This window comes from Castanea sativa, chromosome 8, assembly GCF_040712315.1.
Source record: "Castanea sativa cultivar Marrone di Chiusa Pesio chromosome 8, ASM4071231v1".
In the NCBI taxonomy this organism is placed as follows: Eukaryota; Viridiplantae; Streptophyta; class Magnoliopsida; order Fagales; family Fagaceae; genus Castanea; species Castanea sativa.
The window spans coordinates 1,098,132-1,112,983 of record NC_134020.1 but is presented as its reverse complement, the minus strand read 5'-3'; the positions used below and the strand labels follow the sequence as shown (position 1 = coordinate 1,112,983).

The 14,852-nt window shown below is 38.3% G+C and overlaps 1 protein-coding gene across 1 annotated transcript in view; it reads right to left on the bottom strand.

Annotated features, from left to right (window-relative positions):
- The window catches only part of LOC142607987 (beta-glucosidase 42), a 29,077-nt gene extending 14,631 nt beyond the window's left edge, over window positions 1–14,446 (bottom strand). Inside the window, exons 1-6 of the mRNA XM_075779680.1 lie at window positions 14,250–14,446; window positions 13,288–13,354; window positions 13,103–13,161; window positions 12,060–12,135; window positions 2,744–2,818; window positions 2,587–2,674 (exon numbers count right to left, since the gene is read on the bottom strand). Coding sequence (XP_075635795.1) covers window positions 2,587–2,674; window positions 2,744–2,818; window positions 12,060–12,135; window positions 13,103–13,161; window positions 13,288–13,354; window positions 14,250–14,366 — 482 coding nt within the window. The 5' untranslated portion in view covers window positions 14,367–14,446. The remainder of the gene's footprint in view (window positions 1–2,586; window positions 2,675–2,743; window positions 2,819–12,059; window positions 12,136–13,102; window positions 13,162–13,287; window positions 13,355–14,249) is intronic.
- Between the last annotated feature and the right edge of the window lie 406 nt (window positions 14,447–14,852).

Here is a 14,852-nt window from a genome sequence, read left to right as displayed (position 1 = left end):
ATGCTAGATTGCTTGGTAGGTTCAAAGATGTTTTCCAAGGTTGATTTACGAAGTGGGTATCAGCAAATTAGAATTCGCCTGGGAGATGAATGGAAGATGGCCTTCAAGATGCATCATGGATTATTTGAATGGCTTGTTATGAATGCACCTAGCACTTTCATGGGGGTGATGACACAATGTTGCAACCACTATTAGGGATTTGTGTTGTGGCGTGTTTTGATAATATTTGGTGTATAGCCGCTGTTTGGAGGCTCACTTGGTGCATTTACAGCTTCTGCTTAACGTTTTGAGGAGAGAAAAGTTTTATGGTAATATGAAAAAGTGTAGCTTTGGGATGGATCAAGTGGTGTTCTTGGGGTATGTTGTGTCTTCCAAAGGAGTGTTCATGGATGAAAACAAGGTTAAGGCAATTGTTGATTGGCCTACACCTTCTAGTGTGCATGAGGTGAGGAGTTTCCATGGTCTTGCTATCTTTTATAGAAGGTTTATTAGTAGTTTTAGCACCATTGCAGCACCTCTCACCAATTGTCTCAAAAAAAAGTCCTTTGTTTAATTTGATGAAGCCCAAGAAAGCTTCCAACTTTTAAAGAGGAAGTTAACCGAAGCTCCTATCCTTGCCTTGCCCAATTTTGACAAGATATTTAAGCTTAATTGTGATGCATCAGGAGTTGGAATTGGTGTGTACTTAGCCAAGAAGGATAGCCCATAGCATTCTTTAGTGAGAAGTTGAACGAAGCAAAACTTAGGTATTCTGCCTATGAATTACCAAGATGACCCACATTTTGGTAATCTGTACCAACAATTGCAGCCGGAACAGCAACCTGCCAAGTCTGACTTTTGGTTGAAGGATGGATTTCTTTTCAAAGGGCTAAAATTATGTGTCTAAATGTTCTCTAAGAGAGTTGATGATTGTTGAACAACATAATTTGGGGCATTTTGGCAAATCAAAGACCATATATTCCCTTAAACAAGACTACTTTTGGCCAGGAATGACTAAAGATGTTGAGCGGCATGTTCAAAGCTGCTAAGTTTGTCAAAAAAAAAAAAAAAGGGTACAGTCACTAATGCAGGTCTGTATTTGCCTCTTCCAGTGCCTAATAAACCATGGGAATGTATTAGTATGGATTTTGTTCTTGGCCTTCCACCTGCACAACGAAAGAATGATTTCAATCATGGTGGTAGTGGATCGTTTCTCCAAGACAGCGCACTTCATCCCATGCAAGAAGACTTTGGATGCTTCCAATGTGGCTGTTTTATTTTCAAATAAGTCTAGAAGCTTCATGGTGTGCCCCTCTTTATTGTTTCTGACAAGGATGCTAAATTTCTTTCTCATTTTTTGGCGAACTCTATGGCACAAGATAGGAACTGAATTGAGCTTTAGCGCTTCTTTTCACCCTCAAATGGATGGTCAAACTGAAGTTGTCAACCAAAGTCTTAGGAATCTCTTAAGATGCTTGATTGATGAAAATCCAAGGAATTGGGAAAGTATCCTTCCTTTGGCTGAATTTGGTTACAACTGTTCTCTTAATCGGAGTATTAACACATCTCCTTTTGAAGTTTTGTATGGGAATAAACCTTTGAGTGTCTTAGATTTGGCACCCTTGCCACTTTCTAAGAAGGAGAATATAAGAGCAACAAAAACCCATGCACAAGTCAAGGAGAGAGTTGAACATTCCAATACTAACTACAAGGCTGTTGCTGATATTCATCGAAGGAGATTAATTTTCTAGGAAGGGGACCTCATATGGGCAATTTTAACTAAAGGAAAGGTGTCCTCAAGGCTCCTATTCCAAGTTGGGAGCAAGGAAAGTAGGTCCATTCAAAGTGTTGACTAAAATCAATGACAATGCCTACACAATCCAACTACCCCCTCATCTAAGCATTTCTAATGCCTTCAATGTGAAGCACTTGAAGCCTTATTTTCTATCTGAAACTTGAGGGCAAGTTTCCTTTATGGAGGGGAGTATGATGTAGTCACCCTCTACCTTAGTCCAGCCAACCAACTCCCCCTCTACTCTTAGGACTGTCAATCAGCCACTCTACTCCTAAGCCAAAACAACCAGCCACCATTTCTGACCTCTTACAGCAGGCAGGCAGCCTTATTTTGACTTCTTAGATTTGCCATATATCCTCATTATTTCAGCTTTGACCTATGTTGTGATAGCCTGCCTACATGTAACTATTAGCTAGCTTATTCGCTAGTAGTTAAAGATTATAAATAGACTTGCTATGTAAGAGTAGAATCAGTTTTTGACGTAACTTTTAACTTAGTTTCAGACTTGGACAGAAACTATGTTTCTCCAGTTATTTCCTCTGTAATTCCAGCTTTGATTCTTAATTTTAATGTAATTCCAATTCAAGTTCTCAATTATTTAATCTTGATTTCCATCAAGAAGAGATACACCAATAAGAAAGCCATGATCAACAAAGAAAGTGTAAATTCAGGTCAGCACGTTTATGATTTTGAATATATTTAGAACTACTGGATGCATTCAACTGAAATGATAAAAAATATTAATCAACATGAAAGAAACTGTTTATATCAAGATTTCTGAAAACTAATAATTTCATTATGACAATACTTACACAATTTGCTTATTCAACCACCCTCCCATTGTCTCGTGAAGATGCAAAGGAAGATCCCAATGGTACAAAGTTATACAAGGCTGGATACCTGCAGGAACAATGCTGTCAATTACGCATTGTTGGTGCAACTAAAAGGAAATCAACTATAGATTAATACCTTTTTCAAGAAGAGCATTAATAAGATTGTTGTAGTAATTAATCCCTTCATCATTGATTTTGGTTCCTAAACCATCTGCAACGATAAGCAAAGCATGGAAAAATCCATTGATTGTTATAACCAAGCTCAGGCAGCACTGAAAATAAAACGCAACAATGATGGAGCAATTTTTGTACAACTCGACTTACATGAGGTGAAAACTAGGGCGTAATTTCACTTTACCACCCTAAATTATACCCCAAATTACACTTTGCACCCTAAACTTTCAGAATGCATAGTTAGCACCCTAAACTATAATATGTGTTACACTTTGCATCCCGCCATTAATTCTGCCGTTATCTTAGATGGAAAACCAATGTATAGGTTGTAAGGTATAATTGAGAGTATAATTTAGGGTGGTAAAGTGTAATTTTTCATGTGTTTTTAAAGGATTGAGAAGAGGGGCAGTTGGGTCTTTTCACATGATATCGTCCAAGATAATGGAAGAATTGATGGCATGGTGCAAAGTGCAACATAAGTCATAGTTTAGGGTACAAACTGCAAAGTGTAATTTGCGGTATAATTTAAGGTGGTAAAGTGTAATTTCCACTAAAATTTAATCAGCATGGTTTTTCATGTCAATATTATGGTACAGCATGAAGACCAGGGATTGGAGGTGTCAAAACCGCTTATTCCTAAAAGGAAAAATTGAAAGGTGAACATACATAGTCATACAACTTGTCTTCATTAAGGGTCTAACATCTTTATTTCAACCATTTGTACGTGCAAGTTAGATTTGAACTTATATGAGAGAGTAGAGAAGCCATCTAACAATACATCTCAATGAAAAAGCTCACAAGTGACAAAAATACAAGCTTTGACATCATAATGTCTAGTGAAAAAGAAAGTAATTGCAAGAATGTAAAGTAGACAAAGAATGTATGTGGAAAACCCTAAGAAAGGGATGAAAAACCACGGTTCGAGCAAGAGAGAATCATTCTTGCTCTATTAAGCTTTTGTATTGTATGGGAAAAAGGATATCTCTCGTACAATAAGGATGTTCATCCTCAAAAGAGAGACCTTGTTTTCTACCTTACTTCCTTATCAACTTTCTACTCTTTTCTCAAAATATCTACTTGGGTTCTTGCCCTAATAGTCTAGCTGCATGTCCCTTTTATAGGGTGAGGAATATTGCTGAGTACAAAGACAGGTGTCAAGTCATCATTTTTTTATTTTGGACCTTACTACAACTAAGGTACTATTTGGTGGTATTTGGTGGCTGGAAGAGAGAGAACGCCAATGTCAACACTGTGCCACAAGGGTAGGTGACTTTGCCACTGCATAGTGAACAATTCTTGAGCAATGAGAAGGACATCAGAGGTGGAAGAGAGAGAACGCCAATGTCAACACTGTGCCACAAGGGTAGGTGACTTTGCCACTGCATAGTGAACAATTCTTGAGCAATGAGAAGGACATCAGAGGTGCTGAAATGAGTACTTGAGTATCCATGTCAGATGCATATCTTACTTCCTTCCTAAGGCAGTCACACCTTTGGCACGGGCTAAAGATAATATCTTGCAGCCAACATTTCCTCTCCCTTGCTCACAGCCATTCCACGTGTAAGGTCCAAATCCAGCCACATTGACACTCTCCTATGCTTTGACTGGTGTATTGTACATTAGCCCTTTGACTGTTAATGGCGTTTAATGGCTAAGGCCTTTGATAGTCACATCGTTTCAGGCATTAATGCTTAAACAATTATACCTTATGACGTTTGAACATGGACATGTTGCCTACAAGGGTGTTTCTAGCCGTTTTGGCGTTTCTTCGTTTCTCGCATTTTGACAGATAGACATTACTCCTCATAAATGCCATGTCTCTTTACTTATCTGCAGTTAGTGATTTATAAAAGGAAAGACCTCTTTATTATTCATCCCTTCTGTATCTTCATATCTTTTCTCAGAGAAAACCTTAGCAACAAAAAATGTCAAACTTTTCTTTTGCTGGTTCTTACTCCCTAAAACACAGCTAAAGTTCTTTTGAGGATACTTTAGGCTCCCCAAGCACCAACATTCCCCTACCACCACCAAGTCCTGTACTTCCTTCTCTCCCTTTTCTGATATTCCCCTTGCCTCCCCAAGTCTTCATTCTGGAAGAGGTTCATCCTTGGAATTGGAGCGAGGATGAAGAGGACTCTGAAGAACTTCGGCTGAAGGCTGAAGAAGAAACTGAAGAGGCAGAGTTCAATGCCTTCATGGCATCTCTCCCCAGGCGCAGGAGAAGGCATAGGCCTTCTCAATTAGGCTCTGAGTGTAGCATTTCAGGCGCCTCTAACTTGGAGAAGTCAGATTCCTCTAATGACTTTGATTCAAGGGATGATGAAGGCAAAGAGGAGGAAGAAGAAGAGGATGAAGAGGAGATGGAGTATCTGGCTCCAGGCTACCCTCAAGAGGATTCTGGGGATGATACAGATGCTTATGTGCCTCGGTCTCCTTGATTTGCTCGCCATCAATCCTGTAGCTTTTTGTTCTTTTTGTTTTATATGTAAGCCATATTATTGGCTTAGGTTGTAGGATGTTTTATTTATTTAATTTTTTTATAAAAGATAGTTAGTATTTTGTTTTGTTTTGTTTGTGTTTGTGTTGTTTGTTTATTTATTTATTTATTTTTTAATATAGGAAAGAGGTGATAGGGCACAAGGGCCAAATCATATAAATCCCCCTTTCCATTTTTGTATTCCTTGAACACAAAAAACATATGTAAAAATATAGTTTGCTTTCATCAGGTGTCTTTAGACAGCTTTCTTAGCAAAGTATTGGATGACCCCAGTGATTGGACAGCCAGACCCTATTCTCCTTTGGAGGGTGGACATCTCCAGGCACGTTTTCAAGAAGACTACGAAACCCAAGCTTACAATCCTCCTAGCTTTGTCCGCCAATTTGGTTTTGACCAAGGTGTATCGGGGCATCTTTCTACCTTTAGCCCTGCTTGTTGTAGTAGCATCCTTAGGCTTTAAAAGGGAAAACCTTATCAAGATATTGGTATTAGGTTCCAAAATCCCTTTTACTTCCCCATCCAGAGCTGGACTACCTTCACTCAGGTTCAAGTCATGGTGGTCTGATATTAGGGAACGTGTTAGGAATTTCGGAGAGAGTGAGGCCTAACGGGTGGATGTCCCACTTATCTTTTAAGGTGATTTGACTTTGAAACTCTCTACCAAAGCCAAACTTTCAGGCACTAGGAGGAGGAAGAAAAATGTGAAAGCTTCTTCTGCAAAGAAACCTAAGGTACACATTTTCCCATCCATCATAATTTTGCTCTTGTAATGTCTTCTCTTGGCGTAGGTAACTTCCTTTTTCCTTTCTCCCATTTGACCTTTGACAGGTTACAGAATCTATTCCTTGGACTCAAACCAAAACAAAAGTCATTCCTTCAGCACAAAAGGTATCTATGCAGGAAGTGACTTCTGATGAGGAGATAGAATCCAACGCTTAAAGGGAGTATTCAAATTGGGTGTATATCGACAATCCTCAGGAGAAAGAGGACTTTACAAAAGCCACTTCCAAAAGAGAGTGAAAGCACCAAGACAAACTCTGATCCGCTACTCTCATTGCTTTCTCCCGACTTGAGAGCAACATGTTCTCAACTGCTCTCAAAATATCCTGAGATGATGAGGGATACTGACAAGCGAACACTGTCTCTTAGGGGCTTTCTTTTAGGGCAAATTGGGCTTGTAGTGTCCCAACTGCAATCCAAAGGCAAAGAGGATTGTCTTACTCTCCCCTTTGATGACTTCTTTTCCACACTAAGTGAGGCTGAAGGCTTAAGTTTCAATGTCGGACGGCTAAAAAGCCGTGTCATCGCATTGAGGGACTTAAAGAAGGCAGGACCCTCTGTTCATGCCTCCTTATCTTCACTTCACAAGTTGAGAGCTAAAGAAAACTCTTGTATCAACAAAACTCTTGTATCAACCTTTTGAATGCCCTTTGGCATTAATCACACCAAAAATTTCCCTGATGATACCCCAAAGGCACATTTAGAAGGGTTCATTCTCAAATTATGCTCTCTGGACCTTTCAAAGACCTGCCTCAAATGCAATAAGTGCTCAAATGGGTTCCTTGCTTTACAAGATCATCAACATAATCTTCTACCTGTTTGTGTAGCATATCACCAAAGATCAGAGTCATGGTTCTTAGGTACGTAGCACCTGCATTCTTTAACCCAAAAGGCATCATCTTATAGAAGTAATTCCCTAAAGGTGTCCTAAAGGCGGTTTTCTAGACATCTGCTAGCTCCATAAAAATCTGATTGTACCCATTGTAGCCATCCATGAAGCAAAAACGTTCATGAATAGCAGCTGCATCCACCAAAATGTCAACATTGGGCAGTGAGAACTCATCTTTAGGGCAAGCCTTATTGAGATCCCAAAAATCTACACAAATTCTTTTCTGGCCACCTTTCTTCTTTACAAGAACTATATTAGCCAACCAACTTGGACATTCAATTTCTTCTATGAATCTTGCCCTCAAAAGCTTATTCACTTCAACTTAAATCTTCTCTTCCACATCTAAACGATATTTCCTTGGTGGTTGTTTCACAGGCTTAGCATTAGAATCCACCTTTAACTTATGTGCTAGCAATTTTGGATTCAAACCTGGCATTTCTTCATAACTCCAAGCAAAGACATCCTCATATTCCCTTAACAAGGCTATTAACTTTCTTCTTTCTTCTTCAAGCAATCCTTTGCTAATTTTAACCAACTTTTCTCCTCCTTCTCCATTGTTCAAATCAATTTCAACAAGCTCCTCTTGTACATTCTTAACAACATCATTCATGTATTCAGGAGCTTTTTTCACAAGTTCTTCAGCTACATGAACCTCTTTTGACTGTTGAGTCAGATTGGGAGGATCAGGCTCGCCATCCTCCTTATCCCCTTCTTCTGACCGTCAAAACTCATACACCACCTTGCCATCGGGCCTGGTGGTTCTCCTTATCTTAGAGGGCCTTTCTGGCTCCACAACCTCACCATCACCTTTTTCCTCTCTTTCCAAAGAAATAGGTTTAAAAGGGAGAGTTATGTTTTCCCTTTTGGACTCATACTCTTGATATAGGCCTACCTCAGCAAAATGAAGCTCTGCTCTATAAAAAGGCATCTTAGTGGTATATGTGAAAGCCACAATTTTATATGCCTTCAGCCATGGGCAGGATAATGTGATAAGTATTCCTCTCCATTACGTGCATGAGAGTAGGTGCTTGAATTGGCCTGACCCTTAGATCTAGAGACACATGACCTAGGGTACATTATTGCAAAGACCCTATTCCTGCTACCTGAAGTGGCTCTGGAATAATCCTTTTTCTCAGGATGCCTAAAACATCGAATGTAGGGAGAGGCAGGATATTGGTGGATGCGCTAGTATCTACCAAGGCCCTTTTGATTTGAGAAGCTCCCAAAAAGGCAGTAAGATGCAGAGGTCTGTCACCATCAACAACCCAGTTGGCCAAATCTCTACTTGAAAAGGTAATTGAAACCCTTGCTTCCTAGTATGCCAGCTGCATTAAGCTTCCTTCAAAAGCTGCCACTTCTTGATTTCTTTCCATCACTTTGGTCAGAGCTTGGGCTGCTTCTCTTCTGGACAATGGCCTAAGACCTATTCCTTCAAGAAATGAATGTATCTTATCATCTTGTCGAATTCTCGAGACCATTTCCTCATCTTGTAAAGGTAGAGGTGCTAAGCTTTTGCTAGCCATATTTTTAACTTCTTCCATGGGATCCTCATGACCCATGAAGAAAGTCATTGCCACTTTTGGTCTACGCATCCTTGGGTCTGCTTGTTTCCCACCTTTGATAACCAAGTCACCTTTGGCTACCCTTTCATGAAAAATATTCCTCAAGGCATAACAATTCATGGTATGGTGATCACACCTTTTGTGGTACCTGCAGTAAAGTGGAACTCGTTTTTCTTCATCTATGGATTCACGCTTACACTCAGGCAACACCACCACACCATCCTTCACCCAGGCTTCCAGGATGCTATACAATTCTTCAATTGAAACAGTGAAAGGAAGATGAATACTACCTTTCTCCCTCTTTTTACCCTTGGCAGCCTTTTTGGGCTCTTCCACCATAGCAGCTTCTACCTTTTTGCCCTCTCTCCTCCAAGACTGCTTGGGTGCATTCGTAGTCTGTGAAGTCGAGCCTTTGGAAGGTTTCCTTACAGACATGCTTATCCTTCTTAAAGCTTCTACAAGCCTTGTAAAGTTGGATATTTGCAGATTCTCAAGATAGAGACGATATTCATATAGTATACTAGAGATGGAAACATCTACTAGCCTTTCCTCCTCCACAAGGTCATAACATAACAAAGAGAGGTCTTTGAACCTGCAAATGTACTACAGCAGCCCTTCAAACACCCTTTGCTTTTCTTGTTGTAGATTTGACAACGTGAGCTTCTCTTCCAAAGCAAAGAACTTGTTCATGAACTATGTTGCCATATCATTCCAACTCAAAATTGACCTTGGTGCAAGACTAGTGTGCCAAGTAAAGGCACAACCTTCTAACGACTTTGAAAACTCCCTGAGCCTTAGCTCGTGATCATGGGGTTGAGCTGTTAATGCATCGACATACCGCTTGATGTGCTCCCTGGCATTTCTTGCCATGCCATCATACTTAGGAAAGATGGGAGGAGTATAGTTGACAAGATAAGGCTCACCAAACACCTCCTTGGGATAGGGAGGCCTAGTATCAATATAGACAGTACTCTCTGCTTTCTTGGCTTCGAACAAGATAGCATAATATCCTCCTTAGTCAGATAGGGAGATCCCCAAGGACCTTGACCACCTTGTGGGGCTTAAGGTATGAACTTCCCCTGATGCAAAGATTGAAATTCTGCCCACATGGCAGCCTGAGAACGCTGGAGGTCCTCAATAGCTGTCAGAATATTTCGGTTTTCAGGTTGACTAGCTTATCGGAAGACTCTGTGCCTTTGGTATGCATGGACATATGATTTTCACTTGGCCCCACTTGCTGGTTTTCACCCAAACTAGCTAGTACTCCCCGGCCTTTCTTCCTCAAAGGCATGAAGAGGATGAAAGTAGATAGAAATATGCAAATCAACTGAAAACTAACTCAAAAGGGGGAATAACTAGAGAAATCCCCAGTGGAGTTGCCAAAAATGCACGTGCAAGTTAGATTTGAACTTATATGAGAGAGTAGATAAGCTATCTAACAGTACATCTTGATGAAAAAGTTCATGAGTGACAAAAATGCAAGCTTTGACATCATAATTTCTAGAGAAAAAGAAAGTGATTGCAAGAATGTAAAGTAGACAAAGGATGTATGTGGAAAACCCTAAGAAAGGGATGAAAAACCGCGGTTCGAGCATGAGAGAATCACTCCTTCTCTATTTAGCTTTTGTATTGTGTGGGAAAAAGGATATCTCTTGTACAATAAGGATGTTCTTCCTCAAAAAAATCTTACTTCCTTATTAACTTTCTACTCTTTTCTCAAAAGATTTACTTGGGTTCTTGCCCTAATAGTCCAGTTACATGTTCCTCTTATAGTCTGAGGAATATGGCTGAGTACAAAGATTAGTGTCAAGTCATCATTTTCTTATTTTGGACCTTACTACAGCTAAGGTACTATCTGGTGGCTGGAGGAAAGAGAACCAACATCAGCACTATGCCACAAGGGTAGGTGACTTTGCCACTGCATGAGGAACAATTCTTGAGCAATGAGAGGGACATCAGAGGTGCTAAAGATGAGACACATGTCCCTGAAGTGGTCCATCATACACTCAGCCAATGAGGGGTGTTTCTATTGTACTTGACGTTAGGAGGTCACTATCTCCCTTTTTATGAGTGCTTGAGTACTCATGTCAGATGCATACCTCACTTCCTTTCCAAGGCAGTCACGCCCTTGGCATGGGCTAAGGATAATATCTTGTAGCCAACATTTCCTCTCCCTTGCTCACAGCCATTCCACGTGTAAGGTCCAAATCCAGCATCAACACTCTCCCATGCCTTGGTTGGTGTACTGTACACCATTTAAGTAATGACTGTGCCTAATAGACCAAAAGAAGGCATATATACTTTTTGGAAAAAGAAATTTCAAGAAAAGCTTCATGTATTAGAAGACATGGCCCTGAACTCTACCATATATTTATACACACACACACACACATATATATAGGCATAGCATCGCCCCTTTTGTGTCAGTCTAAATCATTTTCATGCTATTATCACAAAACTATGCCTCATCTATGACAACCTGGTCCAAATGTATCTTGCACACACAATCAAGAACATAAAAATGAAAAAGAAAGCACCTAGTCCATATCTATTTCATAAAATCAGAACTTATATAGCAACTGAAGAAAGACATCCCCACCTGGGAATTGATGGGTATACAATCTGCATGCTTCAATCATCCCCTATTCCATCTATTTTAAGTTTCATCAATACAATTTTTATTTTATTTAAAAATAGACTTGCACATTGTGCTAATGTAAAGATACACTAAAAGAGGCCAACTTCTGCACGAAGTTCTATAAAAAAGTCCTCCCTGAATTCTTTGCTCAGAGATATCAACCATAGATATCACAAATTCTAAATGCTTTAAATTTTAGTCAACTTTTAGAGTAAGCCCATATAAGTAGAGAAAATTTACAAAATAGTTGTACTATCTTATGTGGAGATTTAATGGGCAGACTACTACTTGGACTGTGCTAAAGTCTTTGATTTTGAGATCATTGTATGATTGGATGAGAGTGCTAGTACGAGTCCATTAGTCCTCTTTTTTGGATTATCTTTATTTTTTGAACTTAAGATTGTAATGACTAAACAATTGCACACTTCCTGTGTAATTAAGTGTTCTCCATTTTATTTTCACTTAAAAAAACAAAGAAAATTTAACAATTAACTGCCTGCCTCAAATGCTACCACAACATAAGACCGACTCAAGTTGCGTCAAATGCATATGGAAGACCCCAGTCTTACAGACTCATTTTATAATTTATGAACTAAGCCTCCTGCATGCCGTCTGATTGATTCTTCTTATATTCTGGATTCCCAAATGGATATATCATGTACAGAAATTCCTAATGCAATCCAAATTAGTTCAACTCTGGTTCAACTAAAACTCATACTTCTTGGGACTAAGTGCCAGGGCAGGGATATGGGAAGAAGGGAGGTAAACAACTAGATGAGGACTCAGAAGGAAATAATAATAATTAGTATGTTCCAATCACTAATCATATGTACAACCAATATACTCTTCCTGAACAATAATGAAAAAGTATTAATGATAACATGCATTAAACATTGTAATAAAAGGACATACCAGGGAAGATACGAGACCATGATACGGAAAAGCGATAATATTCGAATCCCAACTTGGCTATAAGTTCAACATCTTCCTGTATATCAGTATTAAATCAAATAATATAAACCTAATGCAACTTCAAAACAGAACATAAAAGTGATATGAATCAAATTTGTTTTCCAGTATACCAGGATCAATGTCCACATAGAACTACACATACACATATTCAAGTAAACTTGATGAGGCCTTAATCCTAACCAAATTTAGGTTGATTCCAAGGATCCTTTTCCAACTGGTTGGGATTAGCTAAACATATATCCTAGTCCTCCATTCTATCTTATTTAAGGTCACAGTTTACATCACAGTTCATATTTGTGTGTGTGTGTGTGTGTGTGTACCACATCAATTTGGCTACTTCCATCTATGTTTGGAAATAGAAAAGCTTAAACATTAGTATTGAAAAAAAATACAGAAAAAAACAAGCATCTAGCTAGAGATCAAACTGCTCAGTACTTCCATTTCACAATCACAAATGCATTAAAAGGTGATGAAACATGCCAATAAAGCCAAACTGCATAATAAGAGATAAAAAATGTTTGAACAGGTGTAATGCACTGAGAATTTTTAGATGTAGAACTGGGAAACATGCAACGTCATTTGTGAAGGATGATGATTCATATATATATATATGATGATTCATATTAATAAATAACAAATTAGTGATAATAGGAAAAAATTATGGATTTTTATCTAAACCCTCTATAAATCAACAACCATTTAATGAAATACTTTATATTCACACCCAAAAAAAAAATTATGGCTTATGTGACAGATGTTTCTTCAGTGTATGGTGTTTCTCTTAGATTTGGAATTGGGATCAAATAAGTCAAATAGCCCACAGGACACATGGTGCATCCACTTGATAACAAAGACAAATCTCAAACTAGCATAATTATGTTATAAGTATCTAAAACGGGGCTAATTACTATATAAGCACTACAAGGGCAATCAACCACAAAGGAATAAAATAACTGTGAGTTGCTCAATACATTGTTACTAACCTTGTATCTATGATATTGATCCACTGCCACATCACCATTACTTTTGTCAATGATCTTTCCTAACAAAACAAAAGGACGGACAAATAAGTTTCAAAAAAGGAGAAAATAAAATTCATCCACATCAACCCAAAACTTGTCACGGAAGAATTTGTTATAAGCTTCTTAAAAAAAAGAGAGAGAATTACCCTCAGTGTGTGAAAAAGCATCCCAAATACTTGGACCCCTACCACCCTCCTTGCAGGCTCCTTCCACCTACAAAAAAACAAGGAGACTTAATTAAAAAGTGTGAGTTTTCCATTATTTATGGAAACTACATTAACCAACTCATAAATAGATAAATAAAACCAGACAAGCTACTTTTCTAGTTAGAGTTGAAATTCATTTAGTTTCACATACTTTAGTTTCCAAGAATGATTCTCTCTCTCTCTCTCTCTCTCTCTCTCTCTCTCTCTCTCTCTCTTATGTGCTATAAAACATCCATTACATATCAAGGAAACATCATGAAGGAGAATACTGTGTATGTACTTGTGTGTTGTGTCCCCTACTTGGGAGGCTGTAACTTCTATATCTGCTAAGAATGAAGATCTTTCACCTAGGTGTCCATACCCTTCCTCATACTTGAGAAAGATGATCCTTTGAAATGTAGAACCATAAATCAAAGATAGAGTTCTTCCAAAATTTTAATTAAATGATACCAATCACTTAGATTTTGCACAATAGTATGCAACAAAAAACTATGCCAGAAAAGGCCAAAAGGAGAGAATAAGAAAAACTAAAAAGAGAGGAGCAGCAAGCATGCCTTTCAGATATAATAGCCCATAACGAGAAAATAAATTCATTGAAATAACATGATACGAGGAACCCAAAGAAATCAATTTGATAAAAAAAAAAAAAAAAAATGATGATCAATTTACACCTTTTTTTCCCAACAATAAATCAAAACTGGTCAACCAAAAAAGGCTTGGAAAATTATAACACAAAACCCATATCGTAATTTGTAAGAAAATGGATAACAAAGCTGATTTCTTTTTGTAAAATCTACAATAAGACAGTAAAAATGAGAAAAATACCCAGATCATAATTTGTCAGAATATAAATATAAACAAACGAGAAAATGTGAATGCAGAGGTGATGGTAGAAAGAGAACCTGATAGGCAGAAGTGGCCACGCCAAAGACGAAGTTTGGAGGGAAGTCACTGCGAGACACTTCCTTCTTGTTGGACTCATCACCTTCATATTCCTTCAACAACTCCTTCTTTGCCATTGTTATTGTGACTAAAACAGAGAGAGTAAGTTAGTGAGATGAAGACATATATTGGAGATGGTTGTGGGCCGAAATTGGCAATTAACCCCATTTGCCAAACTATATAGTTAGCGAGCAACGTTTCAAAAGAATACAGAAAACTAACATGTTGAGTTTCAAAACCTCGATTTAGGGTTTATAAATTGAATCTCAAAAACTCTATTTTTCTATTCTAATCATGTTTTGATTTGGTGTTTTTTTACGTGGCATCCACTTAGAAATTGAGTTTTTAAGACTCGAATTATATCTCGATACTTAGAGTCTCAATTTATGTCCATGTGGTATATGTGATATATTGGTCAATACCAGTTATATACTTTTTTTTTTGGGGGGGCACATGTGGTATATTGTGTCAATATTACATTCACAGTAAAGCATGAGACGGTCTCATAAGATCAATATCTCACCAATATGTGGGTCTCACACGAAGGTACATGTTGATGATGC